Below are 24,050 nucleotides of genomic sequence, written 5' to 3'. Positions count from 1 at the left end.
CACTCTACATCCTGGAGCTACAGACTCACCCCCTCCCCTACAGACTCACCCCTCCCCTCTGAACTGCACACTCTACATCCTGGAGCTACAGACTCAACTCCTCCCCACTGAACTGCATACTCTACATCCAACACAGACTCACCCCCTCCCCTCTGAACTGCACACTCTACATCCAACACAGACTCATGCCCTCCCCTCTGAACTGCACACTCTACATGACCATGAGGAACTCTCTAGATTACCTGCTAGTTTAAAACTTGGATTGTTACCATCTCAACCTTCCCATCAGGATGTTTTTTCTCACCACTGTTTCAGGGTTTTTCTCCCATTTTTTAACTCTATTTGGGAGCTTACGGCTGGTATTTCCCATTTTTTCTTCCCTTCTGTAACTTATGTCTTCGGGACTGTCTGCTGTGGAAGGTGCTATGCAAATTGAATTGAATTGAATTGAATTGAATTGAATTGAATTGAATTGAATTGAATTGAATTGAATTGAATCGAATCGAATCGAATCGAATCAAATCTAATCGAACCTGAAGTGACCGTACACGTTTTTTCGGCATGGCAGTTACATGCTATATCCTAACAGTACTCTCAGCCCGGCAGAGACACATTTCATTCAGAGCGCAGTTGTTCAGGATTAAAGTTACATTACTGGATTTCCCACTGATTCTAAATGGATGGCCAGAAATATGGTGTTGCCAAACGAACTTTTGCAACATAAATTAACCATTTCCTCCATGTCATCATGTGATTTGGCAGTCACAGAGCAATGTAACGCTCTGGTAAACATTTGTAGTCTTAATGACTTAGTAGTCTTAGTGTACAACCACGGGGAGGTGGTTTTCTGTTTTCATCATTTTGCATGATTTTGTCCCCGTCTTTGAGATGCAGTCTGGATGCTGCCCCATTACATTGACTTTTTGCTCATTTTCAGACTGTCACTGTTCAATCAGACAATATTTTTGTATCTTTTAGCTGACTTTTGTTGAGCAGACACTTGTTTTATATGATATTCTTGACCTAAACATTTTACATGAGGCTGCAAGATATTCGGCAGGCTATTGGATATTGATTTAAACTGAAAGTAGTTTAATTCACTCACTTGCTATGCTGGAAACAAATGTGAAAATAAACTTATATATGGATGCAGATTCAGCATCATGCAAGTATCATGCAACATCTGAGATGCTTGTAAATGGTTTTCACCATCATACAACGGCAGAGGTGGAGTTGTGTTTTGTTGTGTGGCCTGGGTCTCAGAGGTGGAGTTGTGTTTTGTCGTGTGGCCTGGGTCTCAGAGGTGGAGTTGTGTTTTGTCGTGTGGCCTGGGTCTCAGAGGTGTAGTTGTGTTTTGTTGTGTGGCCTGGGTCTCAGAGGTGGAGTTGTGTTTTGTTGTGTGGCCTGGGTCTCAGAGGTGTAGTTGTGTTTTGTTGTGTGGCCTGGGTCTCAGCGCTGCTGTGTATCTCCAGGGAAATGGAGCAAGTGAACGGCCTCCTGGCTCAGGGGGGTCACAGACAGGTGACACTGACAGGAAGTCTCAGACAGAGGTAATGTGCACGGAGCAGACAGAAAATGGAGCATGCCCGGTAGGTACAGAAAAAAGGCCTACAGCAGGATACTACCATTGAGTCCAATTAAGAAAGGCACACATTGGAGTGTGCTGAGGTAGGAGAGGACTGGACTGGAGTGTGCTGAGGTAGGAGAGGACTGGAGTGTGCTGAGGTAGGAGAGGACTGGAGTGTGCTGAGGTAGGAGAGGACTGGAGTGTGCTGAGGTAGGAGAGGACTGGACTGGAGTGCACTGAGGTAGGAGAGGTCTGGTCTGGAGTGTGCTGAGGTAGGAGAGGACTGGAGTGTGCTGAGGTAGGAGAGGACTGGAGTGTGCTGAGGTAGGAGAGGACTGGAGTGTGCTGAGGTAGGAGAGGACTGGAGTGTGCTGAGGTAGGAGAGGACTGGACTGGAGTGTGCTGAGGTGGGAGAGGTCTGGAGTGTGCTGAGGTAGGAGAGGACTGGACTGGAGTGTGCTGGGGTAGGAGAGGACTGGAGTGTGCTGAGGTAGGAGAGGACTGGAGTGTGCTGAGGTAGGAGAGGACTGGACTGGAGTGTGCTGAGGTAGGAGAGGACTGGAGTGTGCTGAGGTAGGAGAGGACTGGAGTGTGCTGAGGTAGGAGAGGACTGGACTGGAGTGTGCTGAGGTAGGAGAGGACTGGACTGGAGTGTGCTGAGGTAGGAGAGGACTGGAGTGTGCTGGGGTAGGAGAGGACTGGAGTGTGCTGAGGTAGGAGAGGACTGGACTGGAGTGTGCTGAGGTAGGAGAGGACTGGAGTGTGCTGAGGTAGGAGAGGACTGGACTGGAGTGTGCTGGGGTAGGAGAGGACTGGAGTGTGCTGGGGTAGGAGAGGACTGGACTGGAGTGTGCTGAGGTAGGAGAGGACTGGAGTGTGCTGGGGTAGGAGAGGACTGGAGTGTGCTGGGGTAGGAGAGGCCTGGAGTGTGCTGGGGTAGGAGAGGCCTGGAGTGGAGTTTTCAACACCACCACTGCCAGGAAGAACGAGTGCCAGCATTCATTCCAGCAGAGTGAACTTGAATATGTCGGATAGAAGAAGTACAGACCTTACACCTGAATGTGGTCAGCGGGCACAAGGCATTAGATTATATTGTGTATACAGAACATATCCACAGACAGGAAGGGAGGATTCTGAAAAGCAGGAGAGAGACATAAACATGAACAAACACAGAAAAGCTCCTTTGCCTCTCTGACCAACTTCACATTTTATAAGAGCAGATTTACTGGCTCATTAGAGTTTTAAATGCACTGGGAGAAATTCATTGCTGACCTGAGACTACAGGACAACAGAATGTGTGTGCTGTAAAGTCTGCACTTTTTCCAAAGATATTGCAGGTCGCCTGACAGCTTTGAACAGATGAGGTGTTAAATCACGTCATTTTATTAAACATTTACCACAGTCACATTCAGCCTAATTTTAAAAGTATATACCTGCCAAAGAAGTCTATTTACAAGAAGTTATGAATTAATATGTTGTAAATTCACAGCTGTGGCCACTCCAGAATGCAACAATAAAACATTCTCTGTTTCAGTGTGGAAACCCCCTCCATTTCACACTGTGAAGGAATAACCTGAGATCAAGCCATATGACCGTGTGACCCTTCAAAACAGTGCTTGAGAAATGTTTTATAATGTTGAGGTTTAGATTATTTAAATCACAGCACATGATTTCCATTACAGGAGTCAAACCAATTTGTTTAACCATCTTCAGTAATTAAAGCATTAGATAATAGATTCATGCAACATGAAACATGAACAGAACATCCAATGTGACATCTAAATTGATTTAAAAATGCATAGTGAGGGTGTCTCGGTGGCGCAGCCTGTAGAGCACTGACCGCATGCTCATTGCGAGCCGCGACGTTGGCGGTTTGAATCCGACCGTCTGACATTTGTCGCATGTCTCTCTCTCTCTCTCGCTCCCATTCTTCCTGTCTCTCTATACTATACTGTCCAATAAAGCAGAAAAAGGCCTAAAAAATATCCCCCCAAAAAAATGCATAGCATACACTTGCTCTGTACAGCACAGACACTCAAATGTGAGCTGGGATACCAGGTCTGTGGGGTGTCTGACCAATCAGAGACATTTTTCAGCTTCCAAATAGAAAATAAAACTGCAGTTCTACTGTTACCAAGGACAATATTTGAGTATCTAGGCAATTCAATTTGCAACAGAACCCAGTGTGCATCCCTGCTCTGAGGACAGGGCTGTGTTGGTAATCCTGCTCTGAGGACAGGGCTGTGTAACCCTGCTCTGAGGACAGGGCTGTGTAACCTGCTCTGAGGACAGGACTGTGTAACCTGCTCTGAGGACAGGGCTGTGTAACCCTGCTCTGAGGACAGGGCTGTGTAATCCTGCTCTGAGGACAGGGCTGTGTAACCCTGCTCTGAGGACAGGGCTGTGTAACCCTGCTCTGAGGACAGGGCTGTGTAACCTGCTCTGAGGACAGGGCTGTGTAACCCTGCTCTGAGGACAGGGCTGTGTAACCTGCTCTGAGGACAGGGCTGTGTAACCTGCTCTGAGGACAGGGCTGTGTAACCTGCTCTGAGGACAGGGCTGTGTAACCCTGCTCTGAGGACAGGGCTGTGTAACCCTGCTCTGAGGACAGGGCTGTGTAACCCTGCTCTGAGGACAGGGCTGTGTAACCCTGCTCTGAGGACAGGGCTGTGTAACCTGCTCTGAGGACAGGGCTGTGTAACCTGCTCTGAGGACAGGGCTGTGTAACCCTGCTCTGAGGACAGGGCTGTGTAACCCTGCTCTGAGGACAGGGCTGTGTAACCTGCTCTGAGGACAGGGCTGTGTAACCTGCTCTGAGGACAGGGCTGTGTAACCCTGCTCTGAGGACAGGGCTGTGTAACCTGCTCTGAGGACAGGGCTGTGTAACCCTGCTCTGAGGACAGGGCTGTGTAACCCTGCTCTGAGGACAGGGCTGTGTAACCCTGCTCTGAGGACAGGGCTGTGTAATCCTGCTCTGAGGACAGGGCTGTGTAACCCTGCTCTGAGGACAGGGCTGTGTAACCCTGCTCTGAGGACAGGGCTGTGTTGGTAACCCTGCTCTGAGGACAGGGCTGTGTAACCTGCTCTGAGGACAGGGCTGTGTAACCCTGCTCTGAGGACAGGGCTGTGTTGGTAACCCTGCTCTGAGGACAGGGCTGTGTAACCCTGCTCTGAGGACAGGGCTGTGTAACCCTGCTCTGAGGACAGGGCTGTGTAACCTGCTCTGAGGACAGGGCTGTGTAACCCTGCTCTGAGGACAGGACTGTGTTGGTAATCCTGCTCAGATCGGATCATTGACAAGTTAATGTCAGTGTTTTATTGCAGAATGTTTTTTAACTACTAAGAGGTGGTTTAATCCCGGGTGGCCCAGTGGTACAGTGGGTAGCACAGTTGCCTGACAGCAAGCTGAGTTTGAATCAGGTCGGGGCTTTTCTGAGTGGAGTTTGCATGTCCTCCCTGTGTGCGTGTGGGTTTCCTCTGGGTAATCTGTTTTCCCCCACCGTCCAAAGGCATGCAGGGAAGGCTGAAATTGCCCGTGGGTATGAGTGTGGCATTGAATGGTGTGTGTGCCCTGCGACGGACTGGAGTGTGCCCTGCAATTCCTGCCTCTTGCCCCAGTGCATTCTGGGATGTGCTTCTGCACCCTAACATGCTGTATAATAGCATATTTCATCACATTTTCGTTAACACACGAGAGATTAAATTTAAACAACATCACAATGTCTTCAATAATACACCGCACATTTAATGCGCTGTTCTGTGGATTGAACAGAGTAGGGCTTAGAAGCTGTATTATTTAGTTTGAAAAAAATATGTAAAAACAATAGTAGTGAACTTTGGTGACTTCAGATTTGACTTACAAAAAAAGTAAAAGTATTTGACACTTGCTTTAGACTTGCTTGTCAATGTTGGATTGGACTTCAGCTGCATGACTCATTAAAAAAAAAATTCCAACGTTTATGCACGATATTTATCTCCTTTACTGCATCTTTAAAAATGATTCTTAATTTACAGTGCGCATACAAACACAGAGACATTGCACACTCACACAACCCTGCAATAATGGCCCATCAAAACAGGAATACTCTGCTCTAATTAGAGATGATATCATATCACTCAACCCTGACATCAGTTGTAGACAATGCCAGCACCAACATTGATTATCACGGCATCTGGATCTTTACCGTTTCACACAAAAAAAGTGCTGTCTGCAAAATATGCAGCAAAAATATCCAACGTGATTTCAACCACGTCAAACTTATTCTGGCATCTGAAAACCCACAAAGAGAGGTAAAGATTGCTAGGCGGATGTTAGCTTGTGAGACACGTACCCGAAGCACACACAAGCCTGATATATTGGGAAGATTTCTATTTGGCCAAAATCATCCCAATTTCAAAAGCAAAATTCAGCATTCCAATTCAGCGCTCATAGCAATAATGCTGAGTGGTGTCCCTACTGAAAAAAACTGCTCAAGCTAGGTTTGAAAATTGCTGGGCATAGCTGAATTTTATACCTGGGGTCTATTTCCAACTCTATAGCACACTCATTTGTGATGTAGACACAATAGAGAAATGGGAATTTAGAAGTAGGTCATGCTAATATCCAACATTACCACTTTTCCAATGCGTCTTACGTGGCGTTGAGCCGTCATGATGGGGGCAAGCTTCAGTCGCTGCTTACACTAGCAGCTCTATACTGTGCTGCTTCACAACAGATACTGCGAGGGACATTTTAATATTGTTATGTATGAATAAAAAACCGTCTGATTTGTCCTGCCTGTTTAAAATATGTAACTACTGACAAGCGACTTGATTTTGGAAATAGATAAGCTACACTCGGTACTGGAAAATGCAGTTCAACATTCGAGAATGCTACTGGATGTGACATAGTGAAAACCAACAAAATGATTTATTATTCTTTTATACAGTTCATTACCTTTTCATTACTTTTTGTCAAACATCCAGTTTTATTATGAAAAACTGTATTGGTATAAAATATGCAGAGACTTGTGATTTGAATTGGCTTGAACATGGTGGATTGAGACTTTACCTGAGACTTGCCCTTCATACCGTGGGACTTCAATCAATCAATCAATCAATCAATCAAAGTTTATTTGCCACATACTCCATCATACAGATACAATGTGCTAGCTCCAAGATGTACTTAGTAAATAAGTAAATATGTACTTGAGACTTACTTATGACTTGCATAACAGTAAATTGGTCACAGCTGTTAAAACATGTATATTTCTTGAAAATCAGTTGACCTGAAAATAGGGTTAATCTTGATTATAAGAAAATCTAAAATGTTCTACAGGTCTTGTACTTGTCATTTGTGTAAGATATAAAACGTCATGAAACAGAGAAAAGGATGGAGCTTTATATACTACTACTACTACTACTACTGCTGCTACTACTACTACTACTACTGCTGCTACTACTACTACTACTACTACTGCTGCTGCTACTACTACTACTACTACTACTACTACGACTACTACTACTGCTACTACTACTACTACTACTGCTACTACTACTACTACTACTACTACTACTACTACTACTACTATTATTACTACTACTACTACTGGTATGATACTCCTACTGCTGCTTCTACCACTACTACTATTAATGATAATAATAAAGGCTATGCAGAGTGATATTTGGGTGACATTGCACCGCTCTATATTTTTAGTGGTCATACAGTAACATGACACAATGTGATAAACGTGCAGGTGATTACCTGTGCAGGTTATGGAATTCCCTAGAAAATCAGGATAATGTGACCTCAGAACTGGCCATGCTGATGGTTTATGCCAAATATGAACAGGCAGAATAAATTTAAAAAATCACATAAAAGCCCCCTAATTATACACTACCTACACAGACAGCATTGCAAACATCGACAGTTAAGATGAACTGCATTGCTGATAATCAGAATTACAGACCATCTTCATAAGAAACAACATTATGGACCAAACTTCCTGATTTACAAAACACTGACTTTACAGACCACCTACAGACAGACAAATAGTGTGGTTCCCTGTTTTTCTGCAGAAGCACATGAAGCATTGTTTTAAAATATATATATATATCTTTTCATGAAGTACTTTCATATTTAATTACCTCCAGACAACAGTTACCAGATAGGAAAGCCTTTTTGCTTTATGAGAATAACAACGATCAGGTGAGCACAAAGTGAATTCAACTGGAAAGTCTGGAGCCATACCAATGGAAAAAACTATCAGGCCATCGGTAATGTTTAGCACAGACACATTATCTGTTAGAAATGTAATAATATCTTTTAGAAATGTAGGTTTTAAAATAACAGTGAAATATATTGCTTGTGTTCCATCTCAAAAAAATAAGTATCAGTATGGATGCACTAAGATTGTCGTGGTAAACTGTGTGCTTTCCAAAAATAAACCAGAAGATTCAAGTAAAGACTGGAAAGTCCAGGGCCAGCAGAGAATATCACACGCAAATATGAAGCACATGAGAATCATGTTTTTAATTACAACTGTCTTCATATGAGGAGTTTCATGACCTGAGATACAGTGGAAAATGTTTAATAGATAATATGTGCAAATATTAGTAAACTTATTTTTTAGAACAGTCATTATCCATGATAGTTTTATGAAACTATACCTAAATACTGAGGAACAAAATGTGCACAAGCTTGTGAAGTCAGTTGAACAGAGACCACATGCAGTAAATGCTACAGATGGAGAGACAGACAGACAGGCGGACACGTGCTGTGCCCTCGCTTTCCTACCTCCTTGAAGAGAGGGATGACACAGCACCAAGAAGAGAAGACCCAGAAGAAGGTGTAGAACCTGCCCGTTAGCCATCTCGCTCCAAAATGCACCAGGCCCTCCCAGACCACTGGTTTTTATCCTCCTTGGGCTAATTACTGCCGCTAAAGTCTTCTTGGAAGAAAAAAAAGAGAAAGATGCTGGACGCTACGTAATTAAGAAAGGGCGAAGACTTTGAGCTCAATAGAGCGTTTCACTTTTTTCTCCTCACTGTCTGATGTTCCTGTTTTTATTCAGCTCACTCCTGCCAATAGCACAGAACTCACTGCCAAAGAGAGAGAGAGAGAGAGAGAGAGAGAGAGAGAGAGAGGGAGAGACAGAGAGGGAGATAGAGAGAGAGGCAGAGAGAGAGGGAGATAGAGAGGCATAGAGAGAGAGAGGCAGAGAGAGAGGGAGATAGAGAGAGAGCGTGGCAGAGAGAGAGAGGGAGATAGAGAGAGTGGCAGACAGAGAGGGAGAAAGTAAGTCAGTGAGTGAGAAGAGGAGGCGGAAGAGAGAGACAGAGAAACAGGTAAGGATAAAGAAGAGAAAAACAGAAACACACAACACACAACACACAGAGACAGAAACACACCAGATGCACACAGAGACAGAAACACACAACATGCACACAGATAGAAACTCACAACATGCACAGAGAGAGACAGATCCACACAACATGCACACAGAGACAGAAACACACAACATGCACACAGAGTGACAGAACCACACAACATGCACACAGAGACAGAAACACACAACATGCGCAAAGAGACAGAAACACACAACATGCACACAGAGTGACAGAAACACACAACATGCGCACATAGACAGAAACACACAACATGCGCAAAGAGACAGAAACACACAACATGCACACAGAGAGACAGAACCACACAACATGCATACAGAGAGAGAGAACCACACAACATGCGAACAGAGACAGAAACACACAACATGCACACAGAGAGACAGAACCACACAAAATGCACACAGAGACAGAAACACACAACATGCACACAGAGACAGAAACACACAGCATGCACACAGAGAGACAGAAACACACAACATGCACACAGAGAGACAGAACCACACAAAATGCACACAGAGACAGAAACACACAACATGCACACAGTGAGACAGAACCACACAACATGCACACAGAGATAGAAACACACAACATGCACAGAGAGAGACAGAACCACACAACATGCACACAGAGACAGAAACACACAACATGCACACAGAGTGACAGAAACACACAACATGCGCACAGAGACAGAAACACACAACATGTACACAGAGAGACAGAACCACACAACATGCATACAGAGAGAGAGAACCACACAACATGCGAACAGAGACAGAAACACACAACATGCGCACAGAGACAGAAACACACAACATGCACACAGAGAGACAGAACCACACAACATGCACACAGAGAGACAGAACCACACAACATGCACACAGAGTGACAGAACCACACAACATGCATACAGAGAGAATATAATGCTATAGCGATGGAGTTGCTCTTGTTTCTGCAGGTCCAAACTTTATGAACATACACCTTGCATCTAAACGTGGAGTTTTAAACAACAGAATAACTGAAAACAAGAAGTGCATGCCAGCTACAGACGAACATTTCAGTGTCGCGTACAAATTGCGGTGGACAAGCAAACACATAAGAGTCTGTGAATGTGCAGAGACTACAAACACACATAAGTCTGTGAATAAGCGGAGACTACAAACACACAGGAGTCTGTGAATGTGAGGAGAATACAGACACACAGGAGTCAGTGAATGTGCTGAGACTGCAGACACACAGGAGTCTGTGAATGTGTGGAGACTACATACACACAGGAGTCTGTGAATGTGCGGAGACTACAGACACACATAAGTCTGAATGTGAGGAGACTACAGACACACAGGAGTCTGTGAATGTGCAGAGACTACAGACACATAAGTCTGTGAATGTGAGGAGACTACAGACACACAGGAGTCTGAATGTGCAGAGACTACAGACACAGACATAAGTCTGTGAATGTGAGGAGACGACATACACACAGGAGTCAGTGAATGTGCAGAGACTACAGACACAGACATAAGTCTGTGAATGTGAGGAGACGACATACACACAGGAGTCAGTGAATGTGCAGAGACTACAGACACATAAGTCAGTGAATGTGAGGAGACGACATACACACAGGAGTCAGTGAATGTGCAGAGCCTGCTATCCAGATGCTGCTGCTCTGTGGGGTGGAAGACTGGCAGAGATGCTCACTGAGAACAAACAGATCCACAAAAATAACAAGACCTGTCTCTCTCTCTCTCTCTCTCTCTCTCTCTCTCTCGCTCTCTCTCTCACACACACACACACACACACACACTCTCTCTCTCGCACGCACATACATACTCACAGGCACACACACACACACACACACTCACACTCACACTCACACTCTCACATGCGCACACACATACAAACACACTCTCACACACACACACATACACACACACACACTCTCACACACACACTCTCACATGCGCACACACATACAAACACACTCTCACACACACACACATACACACAGGCATACACACACCTACCGGTCTCACACGCAGAAAGACCTGTCTCTCACACACACACGTACACACACCTACTGGTCTCTCACACAGAAAGAGCTGTCTCTCACACACCCACACACACCCACACACACACACACACACATACACACACACACACTCTCACACACACACTCTCACATGCGCACACACATACAAACACACTCTCACACACACACACATACACACAGGCATACACACACCTACCGGTCTCACACGCAGAAAGACCTGTCTCTCACACACACACGTACACACACCTACTGGTCTCTCACACAGAAAGAGCTGTCTCTCACACACCCACACACACCCACACACACACACACACACATGCACACACCTATCTGTTTCACACACAGACACACCACTCTCTCACACACACACACACACACACACACACCTGTCTCACACACACACACACGCTCACCTCTCTCTCTCTCTCCCTCTCTCACACACACACACTCACACACACCTGAGTGTCCCAAACACCTGTAATAAATCTTCCAAACTTATGACCTATGACTTACAGAACATTGCATCCTGGGAAAGCAGTTCTGGTTCACACTGTTCAATGGATTTGTCAACACTATTCACTGAAATATGAGAAATGACATTGAAAAATGGTCATCCAGTTAATATCATTTAACAGTGTTTTTATACTAAAAAAAGGCAGACAAGGGACTCAATTCTCAGACATAATCGTAATGGTAAATGACACAGTTGAAAGCATTGTATTATTGTACACAAGAGTACTGGTTAAAAATGTCACAAATGACAGATTGATTGAGAATACGTGTATCCAAAAAATATTTAATAGAACAACAGGGCCTTAGATAGCTTATTGGCCAGAGGATGGACACATTCATCTACATGTTTTTTATATAGCTGTAATTGTAATATGCCATTACAACATAAAAAATGCAAAAAGGCTTTCAATTTAATGACTGTAAGCTTTGTCATTAATCCTGGATTCCTTTCCTGCATCTCCTCTCTGCATCCCTCCATCTCCTCACCTCAGTCAGATGGTGTACAAGTTTTGCCAAATAGATTGTCGATTTTCAAATGAGTGAGTCATTTAAGCATGGTAGGTAATGCTTTGAAATGCTTCTATCGTTAGCCTTTCAGCCAATTTAACTAATACACATTCATTGTAAAAAACTGTAAGATCAGCGCGTTCACAGAGAAGGAGGAGAGATAAACAGAGTTGTGGTTTGTTGCTGCATTTCCCCATTAAAAGTAAAAAATTACCTACTGTACCTTTAAGAAAGGTTTTATCGGTATGGCTAAAGTTCACAGGCCCTGTTAGTTCAGAAGAAAGAAAGGCCTTCCACCCACATGAACACAGTTTGTCCCTCTAGTAAACTGCCTTCCACACACATAAAAACGGTTTGTCCCACATGAACACGGTTTGTCCCTCCAGTAAACCGCACTTGGATCCTCGCATCACAAAAAGCTGTTCCCTCTGCTCACCCAGTCTCACCCCAAAATACTTGTATTCCAATTCTCCTCTTCCAAGTCTCTTATTCCCATTCTTTTTGCCATTTTTGTACGATTTAGGGTTGGACTTTGTGACAGAAAGTATTTGGCAGATCGAAAAGTATGACATCAGAATCCTAATATTAATATCTGAAAGTCTGAGGAATGTGGCGCAGTTTTCTCAGGGTTCCTGCGATGCACAGAGGCATGATGGTCCAGCGGAGGCCCAGAGGAGACACTGAGCTTTTGGCAGCATGCAGCAGGGCTATTCTTCCAAAAGACTCTGGCTTTCTCCCTCTCAGCAGCAAGTCTGCACCAAACCGTAAAGCACTCTGTTCCAGCGGCAGGTTGGCTGGTCCAAGGTGCACACTGTATGATCCAGGTGCATGTTGAAGGAGCAGCTATTATTTATATAAATATTAAAAAGATAAATGTATTGGACTTCATAGATGGAAACTATATATGCAAACTTCATTTTCCTTTTTTGAGAAAAGTTTATTAAGAGATCCAAGGCCATGACAGGAAGGAATGACCTTAACTTCAGCAATAAGCCAGGGCAGTTAGGTAAGGACAGGGGTAAATCACCCTGAGCCAGGGCAGTTAGGTAAAGACAGGGGTAAATCACCCTGAGCCAGGGCAGACAGGTAAAGACAGGGGTAAATCACCCTGAGCCAGGGCAGACAGGTAAGGACAGGGGTAAATCACCCTGAGCCAGGGCAGACAGGTAAAGACAGGGGTAAATCACCCTGCGCCAGGGCAGTTAGGTAAGGACAGGGGTAAATCACCCTGAGCCAGGGCAGTTAGGTAAGGACAGGGGTAAATCACCCTGAGCCAGGGCAGACAGGTAAGGACAGGGGTAAATCACCCTGCGCCAGGGCAGTTAGGTAAGGACAGGGGTAAATCACCCTGAGCCAGGGCAGTTAGGTAAGGACAGGGGTAAATCACCCTGAGCCAGGGCAGTTAGGTAAGGACAGGGGTAAATCACCCTGAGCCAGGGCAGACAGGTAAAGACAGGGGTAAATCACCCTGAGCCAGGGCAGTTAGGTAAGGACAGGGGTAAATCACCCTGAGCCAGGGCAGACAGGTAAGGACAGGGGTAAATCACCCTGAGCCAGGGCAGACAGGTAAAGACAGGGGTAAATCACCCTGAGCCAGGGCAGACAGGTAAAGACAGGGGTAAATCACCCTGCGCCAGGGCAGACAGGTAAAGACAGGGGTAAATCACCCTGAGCCAGGGCAGACAGGTAAGGACAGGGGTAAATCACCCTGAGCCAGGGCAGACAGGTAAAGACAGGGGTAAATCACCCTGCGCCAGGGCAGACAGGTAAAGACAGGGGTAAATCACCCTGAGCCAGGGAAGTTAGGTAAAGACAGGGGTAAATCACCCTGAGCCAGGGCAGACAGGTAAAGACAGGGGTAAATCACCCTGAGCCAGGGCAGACAGGTAAAGACAGGGGTAAATCACCCTGCGCCAGGGCAGTTAGGTAAAGACAGGGGTAAATCACCCTGAGCCAGGGCAGTTAGGTAAGGACAGGGGTAAATCACCCTGAGCCAGGGCAGACAGGTAAAGACAGGGGTAAATCACCCTGAGCCAGGGCAGACAGGTAAAGACAGGGGTAAATCACCCTGAGCCAGGGCAGTTAGGTAAAGACAGGGGTAAATCACCCTGAGCCAGGGCAGTTAGGTAAAGACAGGGGTAAATCACCCTGAGCCAGGGCAGACAGGTAAAGACAGGGGTAAATCACCCTGAGCCAGGGCAGTTAGGTAAAGACAGGGGTAAATCACCCTGAGCCAGGGCAGTTAGGTAAGGACAGGGGTAAATCACCCTGAGCCAGGGCAGACAGGTAAAGACAGGGGTAAATCACCCTGAGCCAGGGCAGACAGGTAAAGACAGGGGTAAATCACCCTGAGCCAGGGAAGTTAGGTAAAGACAGGGGTAAATCACCCTGCGCCAGGGCAGACAGGTAAAGACAGGGGTAAATCACCCTGAGCCAGGGAAGTTAGGTAAAGACAGGGGTAAATCACCCTGAGCCAGGGCAGTTAGGTAAGGACAGGGGTAAATCACCCTGAGCCAGGGAAGTTAGGTAAAGACAGGGGTAAATCACCCTGAGCCAGGGCAGTTAGGTAAGGACAGGGGTAAATCACCCTGAGCCAGGGCAGTTAGGTAAAGACAGGGGTAAATCACCCTGAGCCTGGGCAGTTAGGTAAAGACAGGGGTAAATCACCCTGCGCCAGGGCAGTTAGGTAAAGACAGGGGTAAATCACCCTGAGCCAGGGCAGTCAGGTGAAGACAGTGGTAAACTCACCCTGAGCCAGGGCAGTTAGGTAAAGACGGGGGTGATGTGCATGTGGTAGGCACTACTCCATTATGTAATACTAACACTGTTAGAATCTGGTAAACTCATTTCAGCATGGTCATTAGACAACAAAAAATGGTCTCAATTTTGCAACATTGCAAAAGGAAAAACAAATTGATGTAAAGTAAGCATCCAGGCCTAACTCTGTATTTATTTGTCTAGTTTTATTAAGAATTCATTCATTGCAATCATATGATTCATTTGGTAAATAATTTAGGGTGGGGGTCAATAATAATGATGAACTCCATTGTGAAAACACCACCTTTCATTTTTTCACTGGAACAGACTTTAAGTAAACTGAATAGACTACATGACAGCGGCATTACATTTTTACCAATTTTATGTGCAATCTATGTGGAGACAGAGACAGTGTGCATGTAGAAGCACACGGAGCTGTATGGAGGAGCTAAGGAGCGCAGAAGCGCGTTGAATTCATTGCGAGTGAATTCATTTCACTTAGTGTTTCTTTAACTCGCGTGCCTGTAGCCTAATTCCCCCTGACACATTTTTCCATAGCCCATAGAACAAAACGATTATAATGTAGAAATAATTTTTTTAAATTTGATTCAGTTGTCTCCTTTAGGCTATTTCATGAAAATAGTTGCAAGATTTACTTTCCTAATCTGTATTAAATTAGGCAGCTGTGGGTGCAAAAATAAATGCTCTAATGCTGGACATGCCTGACACCACTGGGCTTGTTTCTTAGCAGTTCTGTATGGTAAAAAAAACCCTTTCTTTTGTTATGCAAACAGTGTATATGTAAGTCACAATGCTTACTGTATGCAATGTACTTTACTAATCTCACTTTTTTACTGCTGATGGCCTCAGTTATCTCTGCTTGTAGTTATATTCCTTGTTAAAAACATTTAGTGTATTTACTCAATCAGTAAACACAAAAGCAGTTTCTAGTTCCCAACAAGTAAAATTAGAGCCAATCAAATAAATAATTTCATCATCCTCTACCAACAGTTGGCTACATAGAATTTTCCAAATGTCTGGCCTGGTTCTCACACTAGAGCTGAGCAAAGTGAGGCGTAGTTTTGGCTACCGGGGGGAAATGCGCTTCCTGGTCATTGTTCTGGTTTCCTTGTGTCCTGCAGTTCTGTAACAGGGAGGCTGAAACTCAAACAGGCATATCAGAAACTTAGAAGCCTGTCACTGTGGGGCAAGGCTGCGGCTGCAGTTTCCTGGTTGAAGTAAAGAGAGGGACAGGAGAGCAGATAAGCTGCTGTATCCTCTCTCTCTCTCCTGTGCCAACACCCAACTTCCACACAACAATGGAGAGCGATTTCCAGAGCCACTTCAGGAAGCAGTCAAGGGCTCAATAAATCACCCAAATGGGCTTTTTGGCCCTGAGCGCCCTCATGGAAATTCAATACACTGCAATTTATTGGAAATACACTCACCGAGCACTTTATTAGGAACAATTTTACTTTATTACACCTGCTTATTCATGCGATTATCTAATCAGCCAATTGTGTGGCAGCAGTGCAATGCATACAATCATGTAGATACGGGTCAGGTGCTTCAGGTCATGATACATCAACCATCAGAATGGGGAAAAATGTTTTATAAGTGACTGTGATTGTTGGTGGTCTCCTGGGATTTTCACACACACACTAGTCTCTAGAGTTTGCAAAGAATGGGCAAAAAAAAAAGAATTCAGTGAGCAGCAGTTCTGCAGACAGAATCACCTTGTTACCGACAAGGTGGTGTGCAGAAGAGCATCTCTGACCACACAACGCATCATAACTCAAAGTGGATAGGCTACAGCAGCAGAAGTGTAAAACATAAGTCTAATAAATACCTAATAAGAGCTCACTGAGTGTATATTTTTGCTATGTTTAATTTCACCCATTAATGGGCCACTTGTCTATGAGCTTGTGATAGGCTGATAGGGGCTGAGTGTAATTGCAAGGCTCTTAGTTCAGACTGGGGGGTTTGCTTCCACATGGAGAGAAATCTATAATACATTAGGTATGACCTTTATTAGGCATTTTCAAATGATGTCAGTTGGTCATTGCAAAGGCATACCTTTTTTTTCAACTTTTATTTCTTTCATGAGAACATTTTGACAAAAGTGTGGGTTGACAATATCTGATTCAACTGATATAAAAATAAGCTTTTATTATTTTTCTGGGCTAACGATTCAATTGCTTTGGCATTTAAAAACACTTAGGGCTTGACCATTAAGTACAATCAGACAAGTGATATATAGTTTGAACACAAACAGCGATGACATTATATTAACAATTGGTCAAATCCTGCAAAAACATGCATGCAATGCTGGTTAAATAGGGATCATAAGAAAGAAATGTGAATATGGAAAAAAGAAGAGACCTAGAGAAGAAGTTCATTCTGTTGAAAAGAAAGAATGAAAAAAGAAGATTCAAGTCCTTTAAGCGGTCCCCCAACAGTAATATGTCAACATTAAAACAGTTCCTGTCTATTTCAGAGATCTCACATTTCAGAGGACTGAGGTGAATAAACCACAGCATCACTCTGAGCAATTCAAGAGCCTATTTGTGGCACCCAGCCATCTTGCTCTGGGTAATGTGCTTAGTCACAAAGCCATCACTCAGAGAAATAAGCTAAATTCCCCACCGCCATCGCTCTCAGAGTAATGTGCCTAATCACAAAACCATCTCTCTGAGTAATGTGCTAAATCACAAAACCATCTCTCTGAGTAATGTGCTAAATCACAAAACCATCTCTCTGAGTAATGTGCTAAATCACAAAACCATCTCTCTGAGTAATGTGCTAAATCACAAAACCATCTCTCTGAGTAATGTGCTAAATCACAAAACCATCTCTCTGAGCAATGTGCAGGGGCGGCCTGTAGCGTAGTGGTTAAGGTACATGACTGGGACCGTCGGTGGTTAAGGTACATGACTGGGACCTGCAAGGTCGGTGGTTCAATCCCTAGTGTAGCCACAATAAGATCTGCACAGCCGTTCTCAGTGTAATGTGCCGAATCAAAAAACGATCTCTCTGAGTAATGTGTTCAATTCTACATAGTCATCTCTCTCGGAGTAATGTGTTCAATTCTACATAGCCATCTCTCTCTGAGTAATGGGCTAAATCACACAGCTATTTCTCTGAGTAATATGCTAAATCACACAGCCATCTCTCTGAGTAATGTGCTAAGTCACACAGCCATCCTCTCTGAGTAATGTGCTAAATCACACAGCCATCCTCTCTGAGTAATGTGCTAAATCACACAGCTATATCTTTCTTTGGGCAGATTCGCTGATAGGCGAGTGACCCTAACCTGAGGAGTAGGGAGCGCTTAAAGATTGTCTGTAAAGTGGGGCAGTCCCCTTAGCAGCCTGAAATGGCTTTGAAACGGATGTGTGCGGCAATAGGAAGCCAGTGGAGGCCAATGAGGAGTGGGGTGACATGAGCCGACCTGAGCTGACTGGTGATCAGGCGGGCTGCAGCATTCTGGACCAGCTGGAGGGGCTTGATGGCACAAGCTGGGAGACCGGCTAGGAGGGAGTTGCAGTAATCCAGGGGGGAAATGACGAGCGCCTGGACTAGGAGCTGGGTGGCTTTCTCCATTAGGAGATGACGGATACAGCGTATATTGTAGAGGAAGAACCTGCAGGTTCTGGCAGTGGAGGATACATGTGGAGCCAGGGTGAGGCAGTTATCAAGAGTCACCCCAAGACTCTTGGCCTTGGCCTGTCAGAGAGGAGGGATGTAGAGAAGCTCAGTCTTGCCAAGGTTAAGCTTCAGGTGGTGGGAAGTCATCCAGGCAGAGATATCAGCCAAGCAGGCAGAGATCTGTGTGGTGACCTGGGTATTGGGGGGGGAAGGAAAGAAAGCGTTGAGTGTCATCGGAATAAGAATGGTAAGAAAAGCCATGGGAAGGGATAACAGAACCAAGAGACATTGTGTATAGAGAGAAGAGGAGAGGACCAAGAACTGAGCCCTGCGGGACTCCAGTTTGTAGGGGGTGAGGGTCATGATACTCAGAATGGGAACTGACCAAACTATTAATGTAGTGCATTCATAACAGACATTGACATTTGGCAGTCTTAGTTATGATTGGGACAGCAATAGTGCATGTGTTTGAATCATATGTGCAGTACACACAAAACCTTCTCCAGCATGGCCAAAACGAATACAGGAATAAAAATTATGCAGTTTCAGAAGTGATCAAATATTAATCAAAGGGTGACAACGAACTTGAGTGTTCAGCCACAAGAACTGAAGCCAGGGGTTTCTTCTGGTTTAATTTAGGTTGGTTTTAAATCTGATTGAGGAGACGTTGATTGATGAGGGTCATAGAGATACTGTAGAGATACAGAAGAGATACTGTAGAGATACTGCAGAGATACAGAGATACTGTAGAGATACTGCAGAGATACTGTAGAGATACTGTAGAGATACAGAGATACTGTAGGGATACTGCCGAGATACTGTAGAGATACAGAGATACTGCAGAGATACTGCAGAGATACCGTAGAGATACAGAGATACTGCAGAGATACTGTAGAGATACAGAAGAGATACTGTAGAGATACTGCAGAGATGCAGAAGAGATACTGTAGAGATACTGCAGAGATACAGAGATACTGTAGAGATACTGCAGAGATACAGAGACACTCTAGAAATACTGCAGAGATACAGAGACACTGCAGAGATACTGTAGAGATACAGAGATACTGTAGAGATACTGCAGAGATACAGAGATACTGCAGAGATACTGTAGAGATGCAGAGATACTGTAGAGATACAGAGATACTGTAGAGATACTGTAGAGATACAGAGATACTGTAGAGATACTGCAGAGATACTGCAGAGATACTGTAGAGATACTGTAGAGATACAGAGATACTGTAGAGATACTGTAGAGATACTGCAGAGATACAGAGATACTGTAGAGATACTGCAGAGATACAGAGATACTGTAGAGATACTGTAGAGATACAGAGATACTGCAGAGATACTGTAGAGATACTGCAGAGATACAGAGATACTGCAGAGATACTGTAGAGATACAGAGATACTGTAGAGATACTGCAGAGATACTGTAGAGATACTGTAGAGATACTGTAGAGATACAGAGATACTGTAGAGATACTGCAGAGATACAGAGATACTGTAGAGATACTGCAGAGATACTGTAGAGATACTGCAGAGATACAGAGATACTGTAGAGATACTGTAGAGATACCGAGATACTGTAGAGCTACAGAGATACTGTAGAGATACTGCAGAGATACTGTAGAGATACTGCAGAGATACAGAGACACTATAGAGATACTGCAGCGAAACAGAGACACTGCAGAGATACTGTAGAGATACAGAGATACTGTAGAGATACTGCAGAGATACAGAGATACTGCAGAGATACTGTAGAGATACTGCAGAGATACAGAGATACTGCAGAGATACTGTAGAGATGCAGAGATACTGTAGAGATACAGAGATACTGTAGAGATACTGTAGAGATACAGAGATACTGTAGAGATACTGCAGAGATACTGCAGAGATACAGAGATACTGTAGAGATACAGAGATACTGTAGAGATACTGCAGAGATACTGCAGAGATACAGAGATACTGTAGAGATACTGCAGAGATACAGAGATACTGTAGAGATACTGTAGAGATACAGAGATACTGCAGAGATACTGTAGAGATACTGCAGAGATACAGAGATACTGCAGAGATAATGTAGAGATACAGAGATACTGTAGAGATACTGCAGAGATACAGAGATACTGTAGAGATACTGTAGAGATACAGAGATACTGTAGAGATACTGCAGAGATACAGAGATACTGTAGAGATACTGCAGAGATACTGTAGAGATACTGCAGAGATACAGAGATACTGTAGAGATACTGTAGAGATACAGAGATACTGTAGAGATACTGCAGAAATACAGAGATACTGTAGAGATACTGCAGAGATACAGAGATACTGTAGAGATACTGTAGAGATTCAGAGATACTGCAGAGATACTGCAGAGATACAGAGATACTGCAGAGATACTGTAGAGATACTGCAGAGATACAGAGATACTGCAGAGATACTGTAGAGATGCAGAGATACTGTAGAGATACAGAGATACTGTAGAGATACTGTAGAGATACAGAGATACTGTAGATATACTGCAGAGATACTGCAGAGATACAGAGATACTGTAGAGATACTGTAGAGATACAGAGATACTGTAGAGATACTGCAGAGATACAGAGATACTGTAGAGATACTGCAGAGATACAGAGATACTGTAGAGATACTGCAGAGATACAGAGATACTGCAGAGATACTGTAGAGATACAGAGATACTGCAGAGATACTGTAGAGATACAGAGATACTGTAGAGATACTGCAGAGATACAGAGATACTGTAGAGATACTGTAGAGATACTGTAGAGATACAGAGATACTGTAGAGATACTGCAGAGATACAGAGATACTGTAGAGATACTGCAGAGATACTGTAGAGATACTGCAGAGATACAGAGATACTGTAGAGATACTGTAGAGATACCGAGATACTGTAGAGATACAGAGATACTGTAGAGATACTGCAGAGATACAGAGATACTGTAGAGATACTGCAGAGATACAGAGATACTGTAGAGATACTGTAGAGATACAGAGATACTGCAGAGATACTGTAGAGATACTGCAGAGATACTGTAGAGATACAGAGATATTGTAGAGATACTGCAGAGATACAGAGATACTGTAGAGATACTGTAGAGATACAGAGATACTGTAGAGATACTGTAGAGATACCGAGATACTGTAGAGATACAGAGATACTGTAGAGATACTGCAGAGATACAGAGATACTGTAGAGATACTGCAGAGATACAGAGATACTGTAGAGATACTGTAGAGATACAGAGATACTGCAGAGATACTGTAGAGATACTGCAGAGATACAGAGATACTGCAGAGATACTGTAGAGATACAGAGATATTGTAGAGATACTGCAGAGATACAGAGATACTGTAGAGATACTGTAGAGATACAGAGATACTGCAGAGATACAGAGATACTGCAGAGATACTGTAGAGATACTGCAGGAGTCTTTCAAAGGATAGTGTGGGGCATGTTGGGTAATGTACACTGTGACCTCATCTTACCTAAACACAAATGACAAAGCTATGTCATAGCTTGCACATTTAAAGGTCCCATATTGTGTAAAATTTCCGTGGCTATGTAGACTAAAAAGGAGTTGAAGGTGCTTTAAAAACACTGTGAAGTTGTGAAATCACAATAAGCTTCCATCACTTCAGCATGGCCCACCTTGTAGCCAGAACTCATCCAAGTGCTCAGCACAGACAGTGTTCAGCACAGACAGTGTTCAGTTTGTTGGAGCTAGCCAGCCAATCAGAACAATGGTTAATTGATATAATTTAGCCTTAAAGACCCAGTTTCTAAAACAGCCAGTTCTTGTTCAAGCTCACGAGAGGTGCTGGAGAATGGACATGTAAAACAGGATAGAGTTTTAAAACCACACAAACATCTTATAATGTATCAGGATCAAAAATAAAACAATGGAAAGGTATAAAATATGAGACACCTTTAACTGCTGAGATTCTGAATTTACTGATACATTCATTTAAGCTGATAAATTATTTTTAAACTGCTTGCAGGTATCAGGAACAACCTTCCAAAAGCCTGTCTCATTGAAGAGGGAATGATGGCATCAGATCTTAGGTACTGCCATCATGACGGATGCTGTGCTTTCCTTTCATGTCTGACTGTCGTCGGGTTACAGAAAGCCAGGAGTAATATGAAAACTTGCATGCAGGAATTTCACTGTGAAGTCCAGCAGAGAATAGATATAATGGGAGCTAGGTGGTTTATATAGAAGGGCTGCGGAGACAAGCTCCCCTACGAACGATTTCCCCCAGCTGTCATACACATATCCTGAGTGTGCTAGGCAGGAGCGAAGTCAAATAAATCCAGACCAAGCCCTTCCAGTTTATATGAGCTACAGGCCCTTGTTAACTGTCAGAAAATCTCATTTTGAATAAGTCCAGCAACAGCCAATCTTTCCAGTTATTCTCTCCAAAATGCGCTTTTTTTTCTGTTCTCTGGCAGATTAAAGGGAATGAGCCAGACTAGTTTAACCCCTAAAAAATAAGAAAAAAAGAAAAAACCTTCTCAGATGCAAAAAGCACACAAGAAAAAAACATGTGCAGTTGATAAAGCAGTATTTTTACATAAGATGTATAGCAAAACTTCTCATTCTACATAATACAGACTGTGAAGTACATGGCAGATAAAAGAGCCTTTTGTGCACAGACTCAATGTGCAAAACTATAAACTATACTGTGAAACTGAATTTGTCAAGAAGAAAGTAACTCCCTTTTGCTGTGAGCCAAATACTATGAGCAGGGGATGTGATGTCATTGTCTTGCAAAGAAATGTTTTGCCATTAAAACAATTTTTCATTGCAGGTACAAGGGCCACTGTGAGAAAAATGTTCCCACAAAATAGACAGGCCATACAATTACACACGCACATAAGCACACAGACACTCACACACACACACACGCATATAGATGCATACAAGCACACACACAAGTCTGCTAAACACATTTCCAGCACCACTGGCTCACACCCTGTGAGCTTCATGCTTATATTTTGTGTTGTTCTGAGGCCAGCAATGCACTGGATTTTGATTTCAGAAAAATGTGTGGTTTTCTCATCACAACGTTCAGAAATGAGTGTGTGATGATAACAGAATCACTATGCCTCCAGTGGAACCGTAGTCATACTCATTTACAGCTGTGTACAACACCAACAGTGTAAATATACAGACATACACGGCACCAGCTAATGTTAGAGACATACACGTATAGCACCCAGCCAAGCCATGTAGAGACATGCAGTGGCTTCAGAAAGTATTTAGACCCTTTCACTTTATTGTAGGTATTGTTATAGATTTAATTTAAAATGGATAAAATTGTTATTTTACTCAGTCTACCCAATGATTTTTTTAAAACCCCATAATGACAAAGTGAAAACGTTGCAAATTCATTAAAAATCTAAAACTAAAATTTAATTTACATAAGTATTCAGTATTATTTATTCAATATTATTTCGCTACTTTGTAGAAGCCCCTTTGGCAGCAGTTGCAGATTTGAGTGTTCTTGGGTGCGTCGGTCCAGCTTTGCACCTCTGGATTTCGCAGTTTTTCTTCCTGGCAGATCCTCTCAAACTTTGTCAGACTTGGTGGGAAGTGAACTGCT

The 24,050-nt window shown here is 43.6% G+C and overlaps 1 protein-coding gene across 11 annotated transcripts in view; it reads right to left on the bottom strand.

Annotated features, from left to right (window-relative positions):
* The window catches only part of LOC133108694 (elastin-like), a 102,822-nt gene extending 94,244 nt beyond the window's left edge, over nt 1–8,578 (bottom strand). For all 11 annotated transcript variants that reach the window (XM_061218349.1, XM_061218350.1, XM_061218356.1 and 8 more), the window contains exon 1: nt 8,343–8,578. In XM_061218349.1, the coding sequence (XP_061074333.1) occupies nt 8,343–8,418 (76 nt within the window). In that variant the 5' untranslated portion in view covers nt 8,419–8,578. The remainder of the gene's footprint in view (nt 1–8,342) is intronic.
* Between the last annotated feature and the right edge of the window lie 15,472 nt (nt 8,579–24,050).

Source organism: Conger conger, chromosome 13 (assembly GCF_963514075.1).
Source record: "Conger conger chromosome 13, fConCon1.1, whole genome shotgun sequence".
NCBI lineage: Eukaryota > Metazoa > Chordata > Actinopteri > Anguilliformes > Congridae > Conger > Conger conger.
This window is presented reverse-complemented; position numbering and strand designations above follow the sequence as displayed.